The 25,057-nt window shown below is 41.7% G+C and overlaps 1 protein-coding gene across 2 annotated transcripts in view; it reads right to left on the bottom strand.

The window, feature by feature from the left end:
• LOC108794101 (ecotropic viral integration site 5 protein homolog) overlaps window positions 1-25,057 on the bottom strand; it is a 52,195-nt gene that overhangs the window by 13,636 nt on the left and 13,502 nt on the right. For both annotated transcript variants that reach the window (XM_018565082.1, XM_018565081.1), the window contains exon 2: window positions 7,802-7,897. In XM_018565082.1, coding sequence (XP_018420584.1) covers window positions 7,802-7,897 — 96 coding nt within the window. The remainder of the gene's footprint in view (window positions 1-7,801; window positions 7,898-25,057) is intronic.

Raw genomic sequence — 25,057 nt, 5'->3', positions numbered from 1 at the left:
TATATATATAAATTATATTGCCGCCCACACAGTACTGGTGACATTCATTTTTTGGTGTAACTGTATTTTATTGTGAAGGCATGTTTAAATACAATTACATTAAAACAATCTAAAATATAAACAATCAACGTCCCCCCCCTCAGCGGGCCGCGGTAAAATTATCAAACGTTGACCGGTCTGCGGCGATAAAAAGGTTGGGGAGCACTGCACTATATTACCAAAAGTATTGGGACGCCTGCCTTTACACGCAGATGAACTTTAAATGGCATCCCAGACAATCCATAGGGTTCAATATTGAGTTGGCTCACCCTTTGCAGCTATAACAGCTTCAACTCTTCTGGGAAGGCATCCACAAGGTTTAGGAGTGTGTCTATGGGAATATTTGACCATTCTTCCAGAAGCGCATTTGTGAGGTCAGGTACTGATGTTGCATGAGAAGGCCGGGCTCGCAGTCTCCAAAGGTGTTCTATCGGGTTGAGGTCAGGACTCTGTGCCGGCCAGTCAAGTTCCTCCACCCCAAACTCTCTCATCCATGTCTTTATGGACCTTGCTTTGTGCACTGGTGCGCAGTCATGTTGGAACAGGAAGGGGCCATCCCCAAACTGTTCCCACAAAGTTGGGAGCATGAGATCGTCCAAAATGTCTTGGTATGCTGATACATTGAGAGTTCCCTTCACTGGAACTAAGAGGCCAAGCCCAACCCCTGAAAAACAACCCCACACCATAATCCCCCCACCACTAAACTTTACTCTTGGCACAATGCAGTCAGGCAAGTACCGTTCTCCTGGCAACCACCAAACCCAGACACATCCATTGGATTGCCAGACAGAAGTGTGATTTGTCACTCCAGAGAACACGTCTCCACTTCTCTAGAGTCCAGTGACGGCGTGCTTTACACCACTGCATCCGACGCTTTGCATTGCACTTGGTGATGTAAGGCTTGGATGCAGCTGCTCAGTAATGGAAACTAGGGATGTCCCGATACCGGTACTAGCATCAGTATCGGGCCCGATACAGGGCATTTTCACGAGTAAATGCACTCGTGAAAATGCCCCGTTACTAAAGGCCAATGCCGGCACTTTTAATTTTTCTTAAACGAAAAGCCGGAGGGGGCGTGTCCGGATGACGGGCTGAGTGCGCGCTGCCTGTTAACCTCCCTCTGCCACAGTATTTCAGCTGCTGGACCACATGACCACCTCGGACTCCCGCTCTCGTCCTGCATATCTGTCCCTAGCTGAGTCTCCAGCTGCCTCTGATGGAGCCTGCTCCCCGAGCCGCTCCTCCGGATCCCCTCTGCCAGCTACAGGTACATATGGGTGATCTAAAATGTTACCTAAACAAAAGGCATGTTGTTTGCAAAGTGGAACTGGGATGGTTATAGGTTTCAGCAGTTCAGTGCTGATGTACAGTAGAGCACTCAATGCCCAAATTACTTCCTTTGCCTTCCAAGAAGTTCCAGCTCTGTCCTCATCCCTAGTGCTCAATGCTTTTCAATAGGTTTGCTATTTAGAAGGGGAGCTCCGACTGAGCTCAATCTCCTGCTGGCTTTCCCACTTCCATCTCTTGTTAACTCTGGCAGTTAAAAAAACGTCTCTCCCAATGTATCCCCCATAAAATAGAATAAATGACAGGATAGTCCAGCCACAAGATGGTGACTCATTCATGGTCGTGTGAGAGGTGGTGGAGATAAGAACAACCACAAGGAAATGCATTCATGTGTGTCTCAGAGATAGAAATGACTGGTAGTTGACCTTTAGGGCTCCTTCACATCTTTGCGTGTGGCAATGTACACCATTTTATGCATTGAGGAGCGTTGCTTTAATGCAGCCCAGTCCGATCAAATGAGCTCCGAACACACTAAAAACATACCTGCAACACAGCACACACCAAAGCACAGGCCATTCACATGTGTGCATTGTGGTGCACTAAAGCCCATATACTTTGGTTCTATTGGATTCAGAATGCAAAACATACATTTATATGAAGAATTATAACGCATATAGGTAGGTAGCTAGCCCTAATCTCTAGAGTAACCCGGTAAACTACACTGGCACCCCCTGGCTGCTCTTTCTTCCTCAGCCCCCAACGAGCTCCTAGATCGCAGGACCCTAGTGTGCAGCCCCGGTGAGACCCAAATGCATCCCAGGTGAGACGACACACAGCCATATATAATTGCTGTATAATCATGGAGTGATGGGATCTGTAGTCCTCTATTGCTTGTTGCTATTCTCCATTGCTGTATAATCATAGATTGAGTTAAAATTCTTCATATTTATAAAGAAACTGCCCTAAAATCATTAGTCTTCATTGTTTTAGAAAAAATTTCACATGCCCCTTTAAGAAAAAGTATCGGTAATTGGTATCGGCAAGTACCTGAGGGAAAGTACTTGTACTTGGTCCTGAAAAAGTGGTATCGGGGCATCCCTAATGGAAACCCATTCCAAGAAGCTCTCTACACACTGTTGTTGTGCCAATCTGAAGGCCACACAAAGTTTGGAGGTCTGTAGCCATTGACTCTGCTGACACTTGTCACCGTCTGTGCACTGTGCACTTCAGCATGCGCTAAGCCCACTCTGTCATTTTACGTGGCCTATCACTTCGTGGCTCAGTTGCTGTTGTTCGCAGTTGCATCCACTTTGCTATAATACCAATAACAGTTGACCGTGGAATATTTAATAGCAAGGACACTTCACGGAACACCTGAATCTAATGATTTGGAGGGTGTCCCAATACTTTTGGCAATATAGTGTATGTGCAATTTGGTGCACACAAAGTGGGTTGATATCCTTATTGGCAATTGAGCAATATATTTAAATGAAGGTGTTTGTGCTCCGCTTTACATTTTTTTTCTTAAGCTACAGTTATACTAAGACAAACCACCAATTCATTTCAATGTGGATTTGTAACAAGCATTGCCATTGGTTGCTTTGATGGACTTCTACAGCTTTTAGCAGGTCTACCTATATATCTCTTATTATAAACCCTTTATAGTCACCAAGTACTGTGGGTTGTGTTCTTTAACTCTGAGGAAATGTGCAAAGTGGAAGTGACAGACTGCCCTTAAAAATGGTTTGATGGTCTTCCCGGTATTCACGGACACAAAATGTTTTGGGGGGTTTTCTGGAAAGAATTACAGCTAGGAGATTAACTTCTCCTGGTTTGAAAACTCTCGGCTAGAACACCTGTAGAAGGAAATGACTGCATAATTTATAGAGAGAGGTTTATATTGCTTTGCAAGGACACAGATCTTCTTACATGAACTGCAAACACATCTGACACTATCAAATCAGAGAGGAGACAGTCGCCAAAAATAAAACTGAAAGTTTAAAAGGGCTTTCCTTTTAAATAGTAATTTAGGCTGACTGCAGAAAACGCATGGCTTCTAAAGCCCAGGTCAGGTCTGTGTCATGCTGATATAGGGTGACCAGCTCCAAATCACCCCAACAGCACCACAGCTACTATTACACAGCAATGCACCCACTGACCATAAAAACGCTAGAGGTTTCTTGCCCTAAAAATTGTCCCAGCATCACAATGCAGCTCAATAACTTCACGAGGATTAATATTAAAGTCAAATGGTTTTTCAGCTACTGCAAATGCTGATGTAAAATCACTTACAATGGATGCTGCTCCTTGATGTTTAAATGTTTGTTTCCTGCAGAATCAACTAGTGCCCTAAGCACTGGTCCAGACATCCTGCTCTAGGGTGGCTCCTTTCCTTTTCAGGGCTGTATGGAGCCACCCTTGTGTGTGCGCGCGCCTCCACAGGCACAGCAAAGCACACCACTCCCCTGCTTCCCATGACTCCCTTATACAAGCTAGTAGATGGACAGCTGTTGGATAGTATGCTGCCCCTTCTGATCTTGTACTCAACAGGAAGTTCAGGGAGGCAGAACCAAGATTTGGAGCCAGGTGTTTGGAAACATGACTAAGTGCCTGGGCAAAAAATGAAAATAATATTTTGCTGGCAATGTAGGTGTGTGTGATCTGGATTTCTTATTAAAAAATAAATGATAGTTTAATAACTACCGGAAGTGTCAGCAATCATCAGTAGTACTATTGTCTTGGGTCACTAACTGTAGTTGCATTGCAAGAGAATGATTTACTGAAGGGGTCTTGTTTCACTTTGCTTGGTAAATCAGAGTCTCGCGCAACTCATATGTAGAGAACATATAATTTTTTAAATTTCATTCTGCATTTTCTGAAGCACCAACTGACCAGTTCACAAATCTCACCTGCTCTATGTAAGTAGGTTAGCAAGTTCATGTGAAAAGGTAACTTCATTACAACATAGGTGTAATCATGAACTGGAATGCTGCAAGCACCGGTGACCTAGCTGATAAAGCTCCAGTTAGACTACAGACCACTGGCTGATCACATGGAGGGGGCCTGTTCGCTCACACATATGCATGCTACTTCCAATGCTGTCATGGTAATACACACACCTGGCAAATTAACCCCGACAACTGAAAAAACGCCAGGCAAAATAAATAAATAAAAAAGTAATAACTTAAATTACATTTTAAGAGCACTATGACAAGTACCTGATTACCATACATGTACTGCAACTGGGTATAGAACTGTGCGAATACAGGGCTGGACAAATCCCAGGAGCCAATGCTCCTTAATCATCAGCTGGTACATAACACTTGAGTTTCTTGTCAAGGGAGCCGACTCCTAAAAATTTCCTTCTGGCTCCTGGGATTGGACAGACTGGCTCCTGAATTCAATACCAATTTATCAACTCTTGGACTACAGTCAAATCATAAAGGAAACCTGTAGGAATAGAATGTGATGATTGCCATTGCTGAACCTTTTAAAATGAACCTTTCTCTTCTTCAAACATGGGAGCATAATGAAGCTTTCATAATTTGTCCCATTCAGCCGTTTCCTTTCCTTAAAAGGTGCAACTCAAGATTGAACAGCATGGTCATTGACTGAAAACTTTGGCCTTTGTCAAAAGCCAATAGTGAAGCCCTGGTCTCCATCTCTAAATTACCCCTCCACCTGATGTATACCTACTGCCCCAGGATAATCAACTGTCACAGGGAGGGCAGAGTTCCCTTGTACATGTGGGCTTTACCTTCTCTGTGTTGTATGAGCTGCAAGATGGCAGCACTATGTAGATGGAGGCAGACCGGAGAAGAAGGAAAAGGAAGACGACATCACAGTCTGTCTGATGAAGGAACCTTATAAGATTCCGAAACCTTGCTTCTCATTGTGATGTCATGACTATCTAACATCAATAAAAAAAGATTGATAAAGTGGATACTGGTGCACTGGCGACTTCCCTCCCTTTTTCTTTATTTGTTGGCGGCGCTATGCGCTGTCATTTCAGCACCCACTTGAGGAATACAAGGTTATTTATTTGTCTGTCAGGAGTGCAATGGGTCATTCATGTGATACACTGGAGCAGGTATTATGTTTATTAAGCATGCACTAGAAAGTATTTAATTTCTTTATACACTGCAAAAGGAAAGATTTGCTTTAAAAAGAAGTCCCCAATGGCAGCGCCTATATTTCTGTGTTACAAATGTTCTTAAAGTGGGTCAAAGAATAGAAGGGGTTAAAGATGAACGCAAGCTCATTACTGCACAAATTTGCTTTTGAATTCAGTTTTCACATAGTAACTGACATTAAGCAAGTATCCTTTTTTTTGCAATCTCTGCCATACCGACACACAGGCACATACTTTCCCCACAACGGTAAGCGACCACAAATCAGCACATGTGCTTCAGGCAAAAACAGCATGCTAGTTTCACAAAAAACCTCAACCATTTACACACACAGGGATTGAAGAGAAAGGTTACTATTTAAAAAATACTTCTGCAATGTTTCTACAGAAGAAATCCATGTGAAATGTAATATTCATGTGTCAAAATGGCGAGTGAACAGAGATGCTCGTCAAACACAAGCTACTGGTTTTATTTTATAGTCAGAGTTTTACATACAGACAACGGCAATTTTGCCCAATGAAGTCTAATTTAAAGGACAGGATTGGGGTCTAAGATCAAATCAATCTGTTTAAGAGTATAAGCTTCCATTTTATTCATATAATAGGACAATGGTCACATCCCATATATTTACCTAAGTCTATGGGATTTTTGTATCCATTGTAAAATCCCTTTCTCTTACTTTCATTGATGGATGCATCACTGTAGATTATATACCATAACTCATGGTATAGATTCTGCAGTGCTGTGTCCCTTAATGAATGATTGGGCCCCTAAGGTAGTGCTTTTCTTCTATTTCAGAAGCCATGCTTCTCCAAGTATACTCCTTTCAGGCAGATCTTGAGGCTCCATGTCAAGGCATAGACACTTGACTCAAGCTCATGGACTACCTGATGCATTATATTATAATTATATCCCATCATAGTGTAGTATATCAAGTACAGTGTATCTTGGCTTCAGTGTTCCTGTCAGCCTTGAGAATCCAGGGTATGATCTATGCCAAGGACAGGTCAGGCCAGAGAATTCAACAATAACTGCCAGGCTCATGCAAAGAGTAGAAAATGAGGCCGGAAATTATAATCCATAGCCAGACTTGTCCTTATTCCTATGCATGGCATGGATTCTCAAGATTGGGAGGAGTTCCAGGGTGGGGAATCACTGCATTGACAAGGTATACGGTGTATTTTATCTTTAGGGCTAGACCTTCAACCCCTTAACGACCAGTGACGTCCACAGTAGTCACTGGCATTGGGCCCATTTAAACATACTCCCAGCGGCAGCTGTGAGGGCAGCTCTAGGAGCCAATCAGCTGTGCAGTATCCATGGGAAGTTTCCTCACTTCCTTTGAGGATACAGACGGGAAGTGAGCAAAATGCCTGTAATGGGGGTTCAAAGTTAATTACTGGGAAGTAGAGAGGATCACTGGCAGGTTTTTATCCTCTATATATTGAGCTCCTCACTTTCTCTATGGTCACCGGGGCAGGTGAATATCAGCAATTCGGTCACAATAAAAATATGACAAGGCATGTTGTAACCCCATGATATTCAGTGAAGTCCTGCTGCTACTATAAATAAAAAACAAATGTAATTTTAAGGAAATTACCATCCATGTTCACCTTTACATCACAAGTCCTGAAGCTATAAAAGCCTGAATATTTCAGTTCACTTAAGGCTGCAAAAGAGTTGACAATGACTTGGGCAAAGTTGTACTAAATACAGTAAACACTCTATTATCCGGTATTCAACTAACTAGAACTTTCATCTAACCAGAGAAAAAAATAAATAAATCTCCCCCCTCCGTGTACTCATTGTCCTGACGATCTGCGGCATGTATTATCCTGGAAACGATAATGATGCTTTTGATTACTGCATTTCAATATTAATATGACGTCAATACAGAGTTTGTCATGGTATGGTATAGTATTGGGCATTAGTTAGACCTATTTTCAATAGCAACTCTAAAGCAACCAGAAACTACATTTATCCAGAATCTACCAATCCCTGTGGATGCCGGATAACTAGGAGTTTACTGTATGTACATTTAATGTAGGTTGTACATTTTGGCAACATTGGACTACAACAGAAGTTTCGCTCTACACAAAAGTATAATTCTTTGCATCTATGTGTAGACATTATCAAGGCTGAGGGTCGGATATTTTACCTAAAGTCATAAAAACATGACTGATAGGTGTAACAGGCAACATATCAAAGGAATGTAATGCAAAACTAAGTGGGAAATTATACCAGAAAAATACTAGATTAGGTCTGAGACAAGAAGATGCTTTTTAATACTAAAGAGCATGCATGGATGTCAAAAAGAATAATACAGCTGCCTGTTTCATTCTTACCTCGTGTTTCAGTTCTGCAATTTGATCCTTTAATTCTCTGATGTACTGGCTTGAATCAGAGTTGTTGAGCTGTCCTTGTATTTTCCCTTCTTCCTTCTATATAAAGAAAAAGAAAGCAAAACAATGAAATGGACTGAAACAGGAAAAAGATGGCCAGGTGGTCTATAAAGCAAATGCAGCACAAAGAAAACCAACCACAATATTACGATCCTGGTCATGGTCCAAGTAACAAGCATTTAACATCTTGTGGGATGTCCCAGTAAAAACGGGCATGCTGCAAGAAGCTCTGATTTTATTTAAATGTTACGTCTCCTGGATTAAAACCGTCACTACCAGAAACGTTGTACACAGTCTGGTGTAGTGACCAAATGAACTCTGACATCTTACAAATTGTACACTTTAAAAGCATAATGATCACAGAATTGGTTGGTGCTTCTTCACCATTAGGTGAGCACAAATACAACTTAATGTTCACCTTTTTGGGGGATTTCCAGCCTTCAGTGATCTCATGGCACCATATGCAAAACCCGAAGAGGAACAGCCAATCATTTTATCATGCAATAAAAGAGTATGGTGGATTATTGTTGAAGTACAAATAGCTATGAGGTTATCAAGGAGCCTGCAACTACATATAAAGGATTAAGAATCCAAAGTAAGCAGTAACTTCTTGGATTCGTTCCCCATTATTTATCACATATAAAAATCAGTTACAAAAAGACAGTTGCTTTGCAAATTGCTGCAGCAGCTTTTGCAGTTAGACAACAAGTAAATTAGGTTAGGTACACACAGATGCCACAAGTAGGTTTGCAGTGCATTTTCTGACAGAAACTTATGCATCAATTTGCTATGAAAGCAGGATAAATGTATTGGGCCAATAAAGAATGCACATCAAGCCAATTTAACATTATGCAATTCTTCAAAAATATATTATTGCACAGAAGTCCTCCAGGTTTACAAAAAGAGGTGTAATGCTAAAACGTAGATTTATAAAGCAATGCAAGTTTAGAGGGGTCATATTCCTTGTTTATTTTTAGCGTTAGTGCCCATTTACACCTGTGCGTTTTCTGTTTGTACACTTATACGTTTGCTCTTTTGCTCATGTAGACCAGCATTCTTGTCAAACGCAGCCTATTCCAATTGCACCCAGCATTGCTTAAGCCTGTGCCTTCAAAATGCCATGTTTGACCCGCAAATCAAATGCACCTTGACAGGACATAATGTGCTCATTATCTACCCTACTCAACTGAAATCAATGGGAGTCTGTTGACCTGCATTTGACTTGCGACTCAAACGCACATCAAACATAAAAAAGAATGCCCCTCTACATCAGCCCTTCAGTTTGTCTTGAGTCCACACCAAAGAATTTTCTTCCATTGGAAAGTGTGTGTAAATGCGGGTTTAAGTATTACTGAAACAGACTTAATGTTAAAAATAATGCATACAAGTTGCAAACAAAGCACACTGGTATAAACAGGTCTAGGGTGGGTAAAAAAGAAAAAAAAAAAATTTACTCCATTGTGCTATTTATAATTTTCTAATATTTTCATGGGAAATTTCTGCCACAAACATGTTTTCCAAGAACCTATACATAACTGAGGCTTTATCAAAGGCTGTCAGTTAACAGACTTCCTTCACAAATACAGCAGATGTGTGAAAAAGACTCAAAAGGAATCTAGTAGGTAACTAAGTTCCTCAGAGAAAACAAATCCTTCAGATGCTGCGGCATATTCGTCATCCACCTGGCATTACAAGGGGCAGAGTCAGCGGCAGCTGCTAAACTTTCTTGGTGAATGTTAAAATACAGTTAGAGAAGATTGTGAAAGGCTTCATTTGTTGTTTTAGGTAGAACTGCAAAGATGAACTGGTACATTTACTAGTTCTGACAATACCATTAAAACAAAAAAGTGTGTGCGCATAGAATTACTAATCAACATTCTAATATCCTCAAGCACTATTAGCAAATTCTGTTCACCTTAACTCACCAAGTAAAACTTTACATCCAGAAGCATATATAGAATAAAATCAGTTATCAGTCTTCTTGCGTATTGACCTGGGACTATTGGGGTTAATTTACCAAAGTAGTAGGTAGTGAATGAGGTTAAAGGAGAACTATGGGGTTAAGGCTTTTCCCCATAGTTCTCCTTAGGGTAACGGGAGGACACAAACTAGCATCCTCCCGTCACCCTAAGCTACTGCTCGCGGTATACTGAGACGCCACAGCTGAAGTGGATCCCGACAATTATGTCTGGATCCGCTCCCAGCTGCGTGAGTGACAGCTGGCTCTGCCTATCTAGAGGCAGAGCCAGCTGTACCCTCCCCCGTCCGCCTGTCAGCGCTGGCGGATCGGAGCCGGGAATCCAGCCCCTCCCCTGTCACAGCAGAGAGCTGTGACAGGATCGAGAGGTAAGCGAACGCCGGTATGTGTTCGCTCCCTTCCCGATCTACTGAGCCGACCTGTGACAGTCTCATTGTCACAGGTCGGCGAGAACTATGAGGTGAGTGAAAAGCACTCGCTTCATAGCTCTCATTTAAGCCATGACTTGAAAAATCCAATACTGTACATGCAGCAAAAACATCTTTTTAAAATAACGGTTTTCAATGTACATGATTAGCTATGCTTTGCAAAGCGAGTTTTAACTTAGCATCACCTCATTCACATGCTCTACTCTACCATTCTGACCATGTTTCATATTACACTCATATTCAGGGTGTAACATAAAACAAGTCCCAACAGCCACCAATGGTAGAGGGACTTGTATTATTAAGGGAGTACAAGTGAGGGGACGTCACCACAATTGTAGTATATTCATTCTTCCCTCCATCCATGTTACTGGGGACAGGAGGGAGAATCTACAGGAGCCAGGTTATAAATAACATCAGTGCTACCTAATTAACCTAGTCACAACACCCTGCTGTCCGCATGCTTTGTTTACGCGCAAGTGGTAGGCAGGTCTCTGATCCAATTCAGGGCAAACCTAAAACGATCGCTTTAATCCTCAACCCTTCATCATATGCTTACCTTTTCTTTTGCTTCCCCAACAATGCATTGCAACATGTTGAAAATATCTGGTATTTCCAAGTATGGAGGAGCAATTAAGCAGGCCAACCAGCACTAGTTGGAAAAGCATCATCATCTGTGGGTTTTGTTTAATCTTTCTTAAATGATGGCTAAGCTATACTGGTGAACCACATATATTGATGGATAATGAACACAATTTCAGGAAACTCCAAAATCTAAAAAATGCAACAAATTAAGTCTTTACAGCTGGCAGGGGTTCAGCTTTAAATCGAAAACTGGAGATTACATTTTGTATGCTTTGCTACTGAAAGCATCTTCAGTTAAGCGTAACTTTCTATAGCCGTATCTTTATTGTGAGAAAGCTTGGTCCAGACCACCCCAAGTGATCACTCACTGGGACTTTGAAAAATGTACGTTTTCTGGCAGCTCACAAGCTTTGAAAACAGAAGCAGAGAGCTGATGTCTATACACAGCCAAGGACATAAATGCCATTATGCAGTCACTGTAATGAGCTAGTTATGCACATCTATAGGCCAGAATCTTAGTCCACAAAGTAGATGCTGGCCCTGGGTGATGCATAAACAAAGAGGATAGAAAGAAGGTGCCATTGTCAGGAGAAGCACTTACATCCTTAGATTAGTAGATCTGCTTTAATAATATTATAATCTATAACTTGATCTAGTCATAAAACAAAAAGGTAAAAAGACACATTTAGGGACTGCCAGGATAGGGGCAATCTCATAAAGTGCCTTGTGAAGTAATGTCCACCATTACCAAGGTGACATTTCCATGTGTACAGGAGCCTTTCTCAACCAGGGGGAATGAAGACTAATGTGAAGGGGCTCCCCATGTAAAAGGGGAACTCTGATGTAAAGTGGGGGCATCTTTATTTGAAGGGGGCACTTTGATATGAAGGGGGGAAAAAAACACTTTTGGTGGCGTTTCTGCATGGGGTCCCCCTTAAAATCTATCACATTTTAGACTGGGGTGCTTCAAGATTTTGCATACTTTTAAAGGGGGCAGTGACAAAAAGAAAAAAAAAAAAAAAAGTTGAGAAACACTGCTCTAAAGTACTATTAGAAAAGTGCCTATTAGCAGGTCATTGCTAGATGTAATATTAAATACCTGTGCTTTTCATACTGGATAACTAACAGCGTGGAAACGATATTCTCTACCGATAAGGGCTGCGTGCACTATCTCTATGTTGCATAGATTTCTGAAATAACCGACAAATATTACTTAGCAACACAGCAATACATGAATGGCATTAACAGATATAAGAAACGTTGCTTTGCTTTAAAGCTTAAAGTTTAAGCAATTGCACAGGACCGCACAAATTATGTAACTCTGCAAACAGTCATTCAGAGCAAAAATGTGGTGAAAATCTTGCACGCTGCTAAGCTTAGGAGTTATAGAGATTTCTTAAGAGGTTTTCAACCACTTTGCTTCTCTGAGCTGGCAGCACATGAAAGTAATCAGTTCCTTATGCACAATGTTATAAGCAATACAGGTGTTTGGGGGGCTGCAGCCACAATAGAAAAGTAGTTTCAAAGACAATCTACAATTCCTAGAACAGGTGGCTCAGACGACTATATAGCACTGAAAACACCATGCATTCACTGCGGTAACCCTGCCAATACATGCTCTTCATACGTGTTGGGAAAGTACTATACAGCCCCCACATACTATCGAGGAACACTAGAATTCTGTTTGCCAAATTTATATTAAATCATTTATTTTTCTTTTTACTGTATTTTTGTTTGTTTCCTGCCAATGCCAAGAATGCATAAAATACTGAAAGAACACGCCTTGGACAATTTTAGGCAGCGTGCCAAAGATGCTTTCAGAAGCTACATACAAGATTAAAGTGAAAAAGAAGGCATAAAATTCATATAGCAAACCTAAGAGCTTTTGGTTTTTTTATTTAAGCATAGCTGCAGTATGCCAGGCCAGCCTGCTACTTCTCATTGGCAATAGGGCAATCTGGGAACCCCTTTGTTTGGGGTTCCCAACAGCAGCCTGTAAAAGAGCGTTAAGGTGCCCATACACTGTGCGATTATTGCACGATAATCGCGGGAAATCCCGCTTTCATACGATAATCGCAAAGTGTATGGAAGGCGTGCAACCGTTTTTACTGTACGGTCGCACGTCTTTTGTCTAAGGAGCATGCTAGAAAACCAGCCGAGAATCGTACGATTTTCGGCTGGTTTTTAGCATGATCGTAAGATCAATGTCGTTCAGCATTGCGGTCATCGCAAGTACGATCTGCCTGTCCAAGATGGGAAGATGGTACTTTTTTTTATTACTTTACAACCATCGCAAGACTACGTTCTTGCGATGGTTGTAAAGTGTATGGCTTCCTTTAGGCAGTGAATGGTCCGTAACGCAACGCATGTTAAACCTAATGGACCCAACTGGTGTGAATGGGCCTTCAAGCAGGAGATGAATTCCCACATCATCACCTGGGGGCTCTCTGTTGTCTCTAAATACACAAAGAGCAGCCTTCCTGGAGCATAACCACAACCCTCCGCTCCTCCAAATGTTGAGGAGCGGAGTAAAATAAAGTCGGAATAAAGTATACTAGATGGGCCTTCATCAGAGTTACTTTCCTGGAAAGCATTAGCAGTTTACTGAACAGCATTAGGGTAAATACCAACTTCACTCATACAGAAAAGCACATTTCTAACATGCTATATCGTATGCATTTATCACATTTTATTATGCGCTATTGCACACATCTAGTGCCGATATAAACATGTTTAATACACTCACTCCAGGTTACCATGGCAGCCCAAAATCTGCACAGTCCATGTACATAGACATGTTAAGAAAAGCAGATGGTACTTATTTTTTTCCTTTATCTTGAACCATTTCAGCTTTTGCACCTGTACACCTCTAAAGCTGGCCATACACCTTACAATTATCTGCAGATTTTCTGTGGTCAGATGGAAAAGGTGCAACAGATTCCTCCATCTACACTTAACTGTGTGGATGGAGTAATCTCCACCTGGGCCAATCTGTTGCACTTTTTCCATCTGACCACAGAAAATCTGCAGATAATTGTAAGGTGTATGGGCACCTTAAGGCCCTTTTCACATGGGTGTTGTCCGTTCAGATCAGCAGGGGATCCGTGCACAGATCACCTGCTAATCGGAGCAGTACTAAATGGATGCAACTCTTGTTACATCCCGGTCTGATTAGTTTTTTCCTCAATCTTTAAAAAACAACAAAAAACCCCCACAACTAACTGGATCCATGTTAAGTCTATAAGGAGACGGATGAAAGTGGATAAGTGTCCGTTTTACATACGATTACCTCCGATCTGTCCTGCAAAATGGTTGTTCTGTTCCGTTTCTTTCAGACCTAGGTGGACTTGGAAGCAATTGGATGCAGTCCAACTCCCCATAGACTAACCTTGAGCTTCCAATCAGGCCCTCCTGAAAAGCTGACAGTTGGACCTGATCGGAACACCATGTGAAAGGGGCCTTAGGGATTATAGCAGTGGTAGCCTGATGCAGCCCCTTGCTAGCCTTTAACTGGCCCTTGGGGCACTACTCTCACCACTGAAATCAACAAAGGGGCACTATTCCTACCACTGACACCAACTGTGGGGCACTATTCCTCCTACTGGGTAAGACAGCACCTTTTATTTTGAACAAGCACATTATTTTGAACAAGCAAGGTAATGCAGCTCATTACACAAGTGCATATTTTTTCTACCACTTTGCAACGAAAAAAAAAAGAAAAAAGGATGGTTCAGACCCATGCATTACAGCCCTTCAAGGTTAGTTTTAGTTAGTGCTTTGTTTTCTTTTTGTCAGGGTAAGAACAACAGAAGAAAATACCTGTTCGTCTCGCCAGTAATGCAGTGTCCATGTCACTTCCTGTGAGCTGCACTGAAGCAGCCAAGTGTGACAACCATGATTCCCTCCACAGATACAATGGAGGGGCGATGTAGCCTCCGAGGGACAGGAAGTGTGTTATTCATAGGATTATCAAGTGACAATAGAACAAATGAAGCTTGAAGTAAAAAAAAAAAAAAAAGCAATCTAATGCAGCTACCGCATCAAAGAATGGGTTTACATTACGCTTCAGGGATGGAGGGTGGAGAATTAGATTCACAAGTTCACACCACATTCTAGCAGTAAGTGCAGACCACACACACAATCATCTCTGACTTAATATTAGTCTAAATTTTGTTCTGTGGTCTTGTGAGATAAAAGGCCATATTTTCAAAAATTCAGCACAATAAAGAGGTACAGAAAATGTGGTAAGGTGTCCTTTCAGTGACACTGCGGTGACTCATTTAAAGTGTAACAAAAAAAAATCTAACAAAAGCGCTGGGGTCGATTTAAAAGAAAAATACTTAAAATCGGGTTTCCTGTAAACCAAAATGATGGAAAATGAACCTTGAGGTCTGAGGCTTTTAAAGATCACAGTATAATGAAGAAAACACAGAATCAATAAAGGACACTGATTTGGGTAAAACTGAAATCATTTATTTTCCTCTCTAGTGAATAAAAAAAAAGATACACATTTCAGATTTAGTAATTATTTATGGATATAGGCGTCTATCTGTAGCTAAAACTTTTTTTTTTTCCTGAGGGGAGGGTTTTAAACCTTGTCAGATTTCCCTTCACTTCCCGTCTGTTAGCCATATCAAGAAAAGGGAGAAAATCTCTCCAAGGAGAAGGACTTCCCTGCCTGTCATCAGGGTCCCCAAAACTAGTGTCTCCATTGGAAGATTTCCCATCTTCTTTCAGTCAGAGGAAGAAGAAAAGTTAAAGCAATACAAAGATCGTACTGAAAGATTAATTTTTTAGTTTTGGATAGAGTTCAGGAGGGAGTAGAAACCCTGTCAAGTTTGTAAACCATCTCTATTTGTCCTAGTGACCACCCTTTTTGGGTTGTCATCAAAACAGGTATAAATGGGAAATCTTCCAATGGAGACACTAGTTTTGGGGAATATATATAAAAGTCCCCCCCCCCCCCAAAAAAAAAAAAGATTTAAACATAAAATTGTCAAGCAATTTCAGTGGCCTTCACCCTTTAGTCTATCACTACAACTGTAACAACTTCCTTGAACAGCAGGTATAAATGGGACATCGTACGTTAGAGTAGGGGGCCCCCGTGCAGTCCCTTTTCTATGTCTATATCAACCCATATAAAAGGTTCTTACATTTAAGTTCCATATATCATAAAGAAACGGTTGAGTCTAGTCCTCAGGCTACAATTGCATGATAGATTCCATGCGTGCTAGATACCCTAGCTTAAGAAACTTCCTTTACTTCTCTGCTGCTGTATTGCATTGCAACTGTAACAACTTAAGAATTCTTCCGAATTCAGTATCTGTGCTTCCTTAAAAGTAAAAGGGCATTTTTTTTAAGCAGAAAAACACGTGGTGGTTCTGCTGGTGATGAGGAAAACGAACTAGCAGAGTGAGTCATAAAAACATAACTACACCTTGTACCTGGCACTATGCCATTCACTACTACGAGAACTGGTACATAACATCAGTTAGATCACACTGTGGTGGAGGATCCCGTGTTCTGGGTACGCTTGTGGGTTTTAGGCTTTAAAGAAAAAAAATGGAGTATAAACAAAGAAGAAATTGGAAGCTTTGTTGTTACTGCACATTATAAAGTTAGTACCAGTGGAAATGTGACTAGTGGTCCTCTTTTGGTCAATAACCCAATAGTGTACGGGAGTTAGATTATGTGTGTAAATCTGCCTAGTGTAAAAATGAACTATTAATTAAACTGTCTGGGAAGGTTCTCATTCATCCAGGTCATGGTATATCTGTAAAAAAATAAGTCAAGGCAACTGGACTTGCTGTATTTTTCTTGAAGACGTTTCACTGGTCATCCAACCAGTTTTTTCGAGAAAGCTGGTTGGATGACCAGTGAAACGTCTTCAAGAAAAATACAGCAAGTCCAGTTGCCTTGACTTATTTTTTTACAGATATTATTTAAACTTGTCACAAATATTACATTCTGACTATACAATCTTCTTAACAGTGGTAACCCATGTATCAATAAGATTACTTTTCGAGTACCAGTGAAGATACTTGGCATTTTCATGAGAACTATCAGGGTTGCAGCTGGGACCTGGCTCTGGCACTCCATCACTGTCCTGAAATCATTAGTCTGTATTGTTTTAGAAAAACTGTCACATGACAACAAAAATGTATGAGTACTCGTACTTGTAAGTACTCGCCAAGTACCAGTACTTGCAAAACTGGTATCTGTGCATCCCTTTATTTATATTTATAAAAACAAAATTGTACATTAAAACAGAGATGTACAAATTCCAGGAGCTCCGTGTGCTCCTTACAAATGACAGCTGCCTCCTAACTTTTGAATTTTTCTCTAGTCTAGCCTTGGAGCTCAAAAGTATCGGTACATGTACTTGTACCAAGTACTGTACTTGGTATCTGTGCAACCCTAAATAAGATCATTCAGTGGGACTAAACTGATTAAACTAAATACAATTCACCAATAAAAGACCCTCCATTTGATCAAACTTCTGAGCTCATCAATTTTGACGACACCAAGTATAGAACTTACCGCAATACAGATCATCTGAACAATTGTTTACTTGATCGTAATTGATTAATTTTATTTTCAATCTGTTTTCAGTTGATAGCAAAGTGCAGAACACCCTGTGTGTTGCATCATTCAGTATTTAAAAAATAAAGATGAACTGCTTCTTTGCAACTGCTAATCTCTCTGTATATAGCCACAACAATGTGGTGCAGGGGACTAATTGGTTATTCAACAGAATATTTAGGTAGCCCTTCAAGCTACACAGTTGTTTGTAAATTTAAAGTGATTAAAAAGGAGAATTATGAGGCGAGTGAAAATCACTCAGCCTCATAATTCAAGCCGACCTGCGACAATGAAACTGTCACAGGTCGGCTCAGTAGATCGGGAAGTGAGCGAACACATAGCGTCATTCGCTCACTTCTCGATCTATCCCTTTACGGACGGGGGAGGGGGCGGGTACAGCTGGCTCTGCCTCTACCTAGTCCGAGCCAGCTATCAATCCCGCAGCTGGGTGATTCGACAGCAAAGTCGGGATCCGTCCCGGCTGCGACGTCTCAGTAAACCGTGAGCATTAGCTTGCGGTGTACTGAGCTTTGGGTGATGGGAGGACGCTAATTTGTGTCCTCCCGTTACCCTTGGGAGAACTATGGGGAAAAGCCCTGACGCCATAGTTCTCCTTTAAACCCATCCCCTTCCAGTCTAGAATCAGACTTTTGCTGCCGGAAAGTGATTTAGCAACTTACAGGCTCAAAGTAAGAGACTAGGCCTCAAGTACTCAAAATCCAGACAGTTGGTAGCAGGTGAGGACCGGTGTCCAAAGGGTCAGATGGCTAAAGGTGACAAACAAAGTTCTACATGGTTCTTTTCAACAGAAGCAGAAAGGGGGAGCTGCTTCCTTGATGCTGTATGGTGGGAAAGAGTGTAGAGCTTGTGTGCTACACTCCACCCATCGGACGAAGCCTACATTCCGTGCCACAGTGTTAACCCTTTCCATGGCAAAGGCATAAAAAAAAATGGGGAATAATGGCACCCATCGACTAACGAAAGTGAGGGAGCTCTCGAACAGCCTATGCACTAAACAAGTCTTCAGTGATAGGGCAAGAGCAGAGGCAATGCCAGTCCAAATGCCAGGCTAAGGACAACCACACTGGACAGCTGCCAATCTGAGGGGAAATCTCCAGCAGTGATGTCTTAATGAAGAAACAAATTGAAGACGGGAAACAAATTGCTATTTAAAAAAAACAGGTTATTCCTTACAACAGCATAGCTACAGAAATTACCTCCTTGGACAGTAATAAAAAGTTGAGGCATGTTGGTAGGAGGAGGGGTTAAAACCTGGGCTTGCTTACAGCTTGTTTGACAGTGTTCAAGCCTCCTATAGGCGGCAGTATACCTGAATGTTTAAGACTTCCTGTGTCCTTCAATACTTTCCCCACACATGGTGCTCTATAATGTATTGCTGGGATTTGTATTCCTCTATTGCTGAGTCTACATTGTGCTGTATATTATACCATCAGCTATAGAGGACTACAAATCCCAGCAATACATTATACACTATGTATAATGTATTGCTGGGATTTGTTGTATTCTTCTATAGCTGGTGGTATTCTGCATTGCGCTGTATGTACAAATCCCAGCAATAATACATTATACAGTGGTGCAATGCCGAATACCACTAGCTATAGATGACTACAAAACCCAGCAATAGTACATTATACAGTGCAATGCAGAATACCACCAGCTATAGAGGACTACAAAACCCAGCAATAGTACATTATACAGCGCAATGCAGAATACCGCCAGCTATAATGCACTATTGCTGGGATTTGTTGTATTCCTCTATAGCTGGTGGTATTCTGCATTGTGCTGTATAATGTACTATTGCTGGGTTTTGTATTCCTCTATAGCCAGTGCCATTCTGCATTCATTGCTGTATAATTTTACACATTTTATTTCACTATATTGCACACCACACTTTTTCTTTTTTACTTCCACCACTCCAAGCTTGCTCCTGTGATGGACTACAATCTCAATACAAACTAGTAGTCCCATCACTGGAGCCATTTTTAAAAATGTATTTTATTTTTTATCCGATTAATCAAACTTAATAATCGGCTAACTAATCGATTTTGAAAATAATCGTTAGCTGCAGCTCTAATGGACGCATTATTATGCTGTCCTTTTCCATACACATTAATGCCAAGAAAAGCACTCCTACAGTACTGACTCCAGCCAATCATACTAAAATGGTATACACGCCATCACCAACAGATGTACCACTATTGCCCCTCATGTACAAACTGACAATGATAGACAAACTAGCACCTAAATTCTTAGGGCCTGTGACAAGGTCTTTTGTTAAGGTTAAGTAGGTTCTGCATTCCCATACATTTCTATAAGACTGCAAGATCAACTTAAAGCAGGTTAAAATGCATCAGTCAATGAATGCTTAATGATCACAGAAGTATCTTAAACTTATCTCAAACTGATGTACACTTGCTCCTGGTCCCAGGTGGAGGTGCAGGGCATGTGAATACATAGTCTGTGAAGTGTGAACTGTCAGATCACTTCTCCTGGTGCCACGGGAGTTCTGAGGGGAAGGGGTAGGGGGAGGGGAAGGGAGAGAGGTTGTGATCCCGGGTGCAATGCCATAAATTAAAGATCTTTGTATTTCCTGGTGGGCTCGGCACGTGGAGTTGCGAACACGCCCGAGCCCATCACTAGTCCTCACATCACCCGACCACTCACACTAGTGTTACATGGATGCCAAAAGTGGCAGCCAGGGGCGGGGGGAAGAGGCAGAGCTGGAGGGTGGGCTAAGTTATCATGGGCCTCTGGGTTGTACTTGCCCCCTGGGCTAAAAGTTGCCAGTCAGTCCATGCTGTATTCCACAACTGTTGGACGTCGAGAGCAGATTAAATTGCGAATGGCATCGGCGCCCGGCCGTTGCCGTATGCGGGATTGTGAGGCGGCGCTGGACTAAATGTCGCAAACGCGGGGTGCCGATGCCATCCGCAATTAAATCAGCTCATTGGTGCCCAGCGGTTGCGACATGCAATGAAAATTATTAGTGCACCCCCAGATTTGACTGTTGTATCTTATGTGCCCCCCCTACATATTGTTCCTAGAGTCGCCACTGGATGCCATCAACATCATCTCAAAGCCCGTCAACACATTTCCTTGCAGTACTGTCCCCAGCCAATCATAATTATACACAATAACACCAATAGCCTGACAGCACTAACCCTGCCAGTCATACGGACAATGACATAAACCTTAGCACCAACAGACCTTCAGTACTGCTTATTCTGGTCATACCTACATGTGACACACACTAGTACACAAACATTCTTACAATATTGACCCGGTTAGTCAGACCAACAATGAAATACACACTAGCATCAGTTTGATCCTAAGCCAGTTGACCCATCAGTAGGTTTTTGGCCTGATGGAGAAAATGGAAGCACCCAGGACACATTAACACTGCTGCGCTGAGTTGCCTTAAGGCAGCCCAATTATTTGCAAAGATAGTAGGGCCAGGGGTCTCAAAGTACCGGTCCAGTACTATGTGGCCCGCAGCCATCTACACTGTCTGGATCTGTCAGATGCAGACCACCGAGCTGCTCCTGTCACCGCCGAGCTGCTCCTGTCACCGCCAGCACTCTGATACATTCGGCTGAAGTTCAGTTCTGAGCTCCGCCCGAAAGGAAGACTTAGTAAGGTCTGCAGCAGACCTTCCTAATCACCACTGGATCACCAGGAACTGTGCCTCCGTGCCTCCTCCCTGCAAAAAGGTAAGCAGGAGAGGGGGCTCTGTTTTTTATTTTATATGTGGGTGTGCATCCCCCCTCCTCTCCTACAGCTTGGAGGGCTGGGGTAGAGCCTGCAGAAGACACTCAGATGCTTTTGCTGTCATACTCACAGGACGACCTTTAGCACCATGGAAAGACGACAGACATTCAGAAGACAGTGTAACAGCTGCCACCATCAAAATGTGAAGGGCTGGTTTGGGGGGCGTGGAAGTTGGAATCTGACTTCGGGACTACAGGGTTCCGTCCCGTAGCTCCTAATGACTTCATGGGAGGAGAAGCAAAAAGGATCTGATCCTGTGTTTGAAATCGTCAGAATAAAAAAAGCAAAAAGGAGAACTGCCAGGATCACCAGGTATTTCTGAGCAACTAAAGCACTAAAATCCGAACAGACTAGATTTAGAGTCCCTGCGTGGCCCCTAAAGCGCAAGTTTTGGTGACATTCCAATAAACACTCTTTGGACTCCAATACTGGTGGTGTGCTGGTGACATTTATTCATCTTTATACTGTGTGGCGGTGCCATCCGCAGGTCACTACAAGCCCCCCCCCCCCCCTCATTCAACTTTGGATTTTTCCGGTAAGGAGTGCGACAAGGTATCTTTTTGTTTGTCATACTTTTTAACACATGACAACATTCCCAAAAAAGGTTGACTAAAGAGGCAAAAGAAAATGCTCTAAAGTTCCTGCTAATTCGTCTGATAAGATAGACCCATTCATGTTCTGTAAACAAATTCCAGCACAGCTTAAAGGTGAAATAGCTTAATCTGTGGAGTGAGATTAGAGCTCCATCTGCTGTCTGGCAAGACCACAACATAATGGTAATAAGCAATAAAAATAAAAAAAAGATTATATAGATATAGCCACACACACACACAACTTTCCTGAGAAGTCTTTGTTAGCTGTAAGAGAGCAGAACACCCATCTGAGATTTCATGGTTTCTTACAGCCGGAAATCAAATATATTCAAGTGGTGAGAGATGGTGAAAAGATAAATTCCTTATAACATGTTCAAACAGCAATATCACACCTTTGAAAGACTTGTAAAAACAACCCAAAGCCCAGCTTGATAATTATCAAGTAAAAGGAAGAAGTCAAAATGCAGCAAAACTGGCCTTTGAAAGGGACATACAACATCCATAAATGGAATGGCGTGAATCTAAAATAAGTGTGCGTTTGTGTGTCCATTCATAGACACATACACACACTTTGCAATGCAGAATTGTGTTGCAGTAATGTGTGCATTGCGGCAACGCACGTCAATTGAGTTGGAGCAATGCGTGAAGTGTTGCACTGCCAAAAAACAGTACATGTGATGCACAGCAACACACGTCCATTGGCAAGCTGCAATTGGGTGTAATTTAATGAAATGGCACCATCACATGTGACAGTCTTGCTGGAATGGATAAATAGAGTAGGTGTAATTAAGTATATTACTCCAGCCTACATTTAGCGTGGATTAAGTGACCATAAGCATAGAATAAGCATTTGATTACGCGAGTAAAAAGGATCAGTGTGAATAGTCATACCCTTTTTCGACAAATATGTTATGTGACCAAAATGACCAACACTTTAGTGAAGCTAACGCAGCAATTTCTCCAGCAACAGCAAGCGACTGTGCGCGCCACAAAAAAAAAAAAAGGTACATGCAACTTTTTCCAGCGATTGCCGCATTGAAATCAATGGGGCTGCACAGCAAACGTGCGGTACCGGGACCTGGCCTTGTATAATTTCTGGACCACAGAAAACCACCCATCTTCTCAACATAAGGGGCAGATGTTTCATAGTCCACAGGGAAGAAAAACAACACTCATCTCAACATAAAGGGCAGGTGTTTCGTAGTGCACAGGGGAGAACCAGGCAGTGCTGATAACACTACTTGTGATTTCAGTACAGTAGAGGTAGAGGGCACAGAAAGTTATTTTCTGACTTACAGCTTTTTTATAAGATAAAACATGATGCATGCATATATTGCTGTATGTACGGTAATGTTGATTTTTTTTTATTCCGCCCAGATATACACTTCTAAAACAGTTAAAAACAAACATACTGTAAAAACTATTTGCATAAACCTTTCCAGATCTAAATCTAAAAGGCCAACATTGCTGATCTCCAGGCTCTTATGTTTCAGCCAATAATCTGAAATAAGTATGCAGAGTCAAAAGCCCATATCTGCATATGTGCTCTGGATTGGAGGATTAAAAATGTTGATGCAATATATTCGGCACAACAGCCAGGCATATAACATATGCAGAATGGGAAGGGAAAGGACCACTAAATATCCTGAACATTTGGGTGTGGAGGGAATAGGAACTACCCTTCTCTGGAATGGGTCAGTTACTGAGCAACTTTTAGCCTGGCCAAAACAATGTCATGGAGGACATGTGAAGGGGAATGTAAATACCAAGTTTAATCAAGTTGGAACTTGCATATGAACTTCTAGGACCGTCAACAGCAGTGCCTTGCTTACTAACTTGCAACCTTGCATTTAGCAAGCCCATGTACAAAAAAAATGGAAATATGTGAGTATTCCATCATGTACAGCTCGACCTCATTTGATGGTATAGGTGTGAAAAAAATGACAGGATATTCTATAAAAAGAATAAGTATGAAGGAAAGCGGAGGTTAGTGAAAGCAACCAATTGGCTGTTGCCAACACATTACTTCCCTTCACTTATAGAATTGTCCTATTAGAGCCAAATGTTCAAGGCATGAGACCTGACCGCACCAATAGGTTTCTAGTGATTTATAGGGTATACATAGTATATACTCAAGGTACTGTCATTTTGTATGTGGGACATCTTATGTAAATTAGGAGGATATTAAGACAAAACCAAGAGGTTCAGTGCATTATATGAAGGCACAAAACTAAAGTCCATTTCCCAAGGTCACTGAACTATAGCAATCGCAGGAGGTAAATGGAATGCTTAATACACCAAAATTCAAACCTAGCGAGAAAGACAGACTCTGGCAAGGATTTATAAAAAGTTCAGAGCCGATCCTTCTTCCTACTAAAGTTACACAGGTCACAACGAAGGGGGAAAAAATGGGGAAACATGCAAGTGTTTTATCTTTTACTGCTGCAAGGTTTTCATTCAAAAAAGTGGTCTGGTGATTGGGTCTCCCTAATGGGAGGCCCATAATCTCAAAAACAAAATGGCACCAAATAAACTAACAGTCAGTATGTCCAGAGACACACAACACCAAACATTCGACAACAGAGTGGGCATTCACCAGTGCAAAAAAACCTTGCTGCCTTACATGTCAGTTCATCACTCATGGTCAACACACATTCACAGATCACCTTAACAATAGTCACCCCATCAAACAGTTCATCACATGCTCGCATGACCACGTGGTCTATGGTCTGAAGTGCCCATGCGGCTTACTGTATATTGGACCTACCACTCGTACCCTCAGAAAGAGAATAGGCGAACACAGACGCTTCATTGCTGTTGGTGAACGTGACCATAGTGTCCCCAGACATTTTGCCGCTAAACATGGCAAACGGATTAATGACTTACACGTGTTCGCCATCGAACACATTCCCACCCGTTTTTCTCCAGCTGAGAGATTCCAAAGGCTGTGTAGACAAGAGACTTTTTGGATTTACAGACTTAATACTCTCGCCCCAACAGGACTCAATGAAGAATTAGAGATCCTGACCATCACATAAAACTTCACATACCAATACCCTACATGACAACTCTAATTGTCAGCACACTGGTTCTTGTGACACATCTGTGTCCCATTTAGTCAGTGTCCTTCATTGAACAAGTGGATTTTTTCAATAGGGCTCCCACATGATGCACCAAGGGAACAGTTTCTTAACATGTGCATGCGTGTGTATGTATATGTGTATGTGTGTATATATATATATATATA

This window comes from Nanorana parkeri, unplaced genomic scaffold (genome assembly GCF_000935625.1).
Source record: "Nanorana parkeri isolate BGI_ZX_2015 unplaced genomic scaffold, ASM93562v1 scaffold811, whole genome shotgun sequence".
In the NCBI taxonomy this organism is placed as follows: Eukaryota; Metazoa; Chordata; class Amphibia; order Anura; family Dicroglossidae; genus Nanorana; species Nanorana parkeri.
This window is presented reverse-complemented; position numbering and strand designations above follow the sequence as displayed.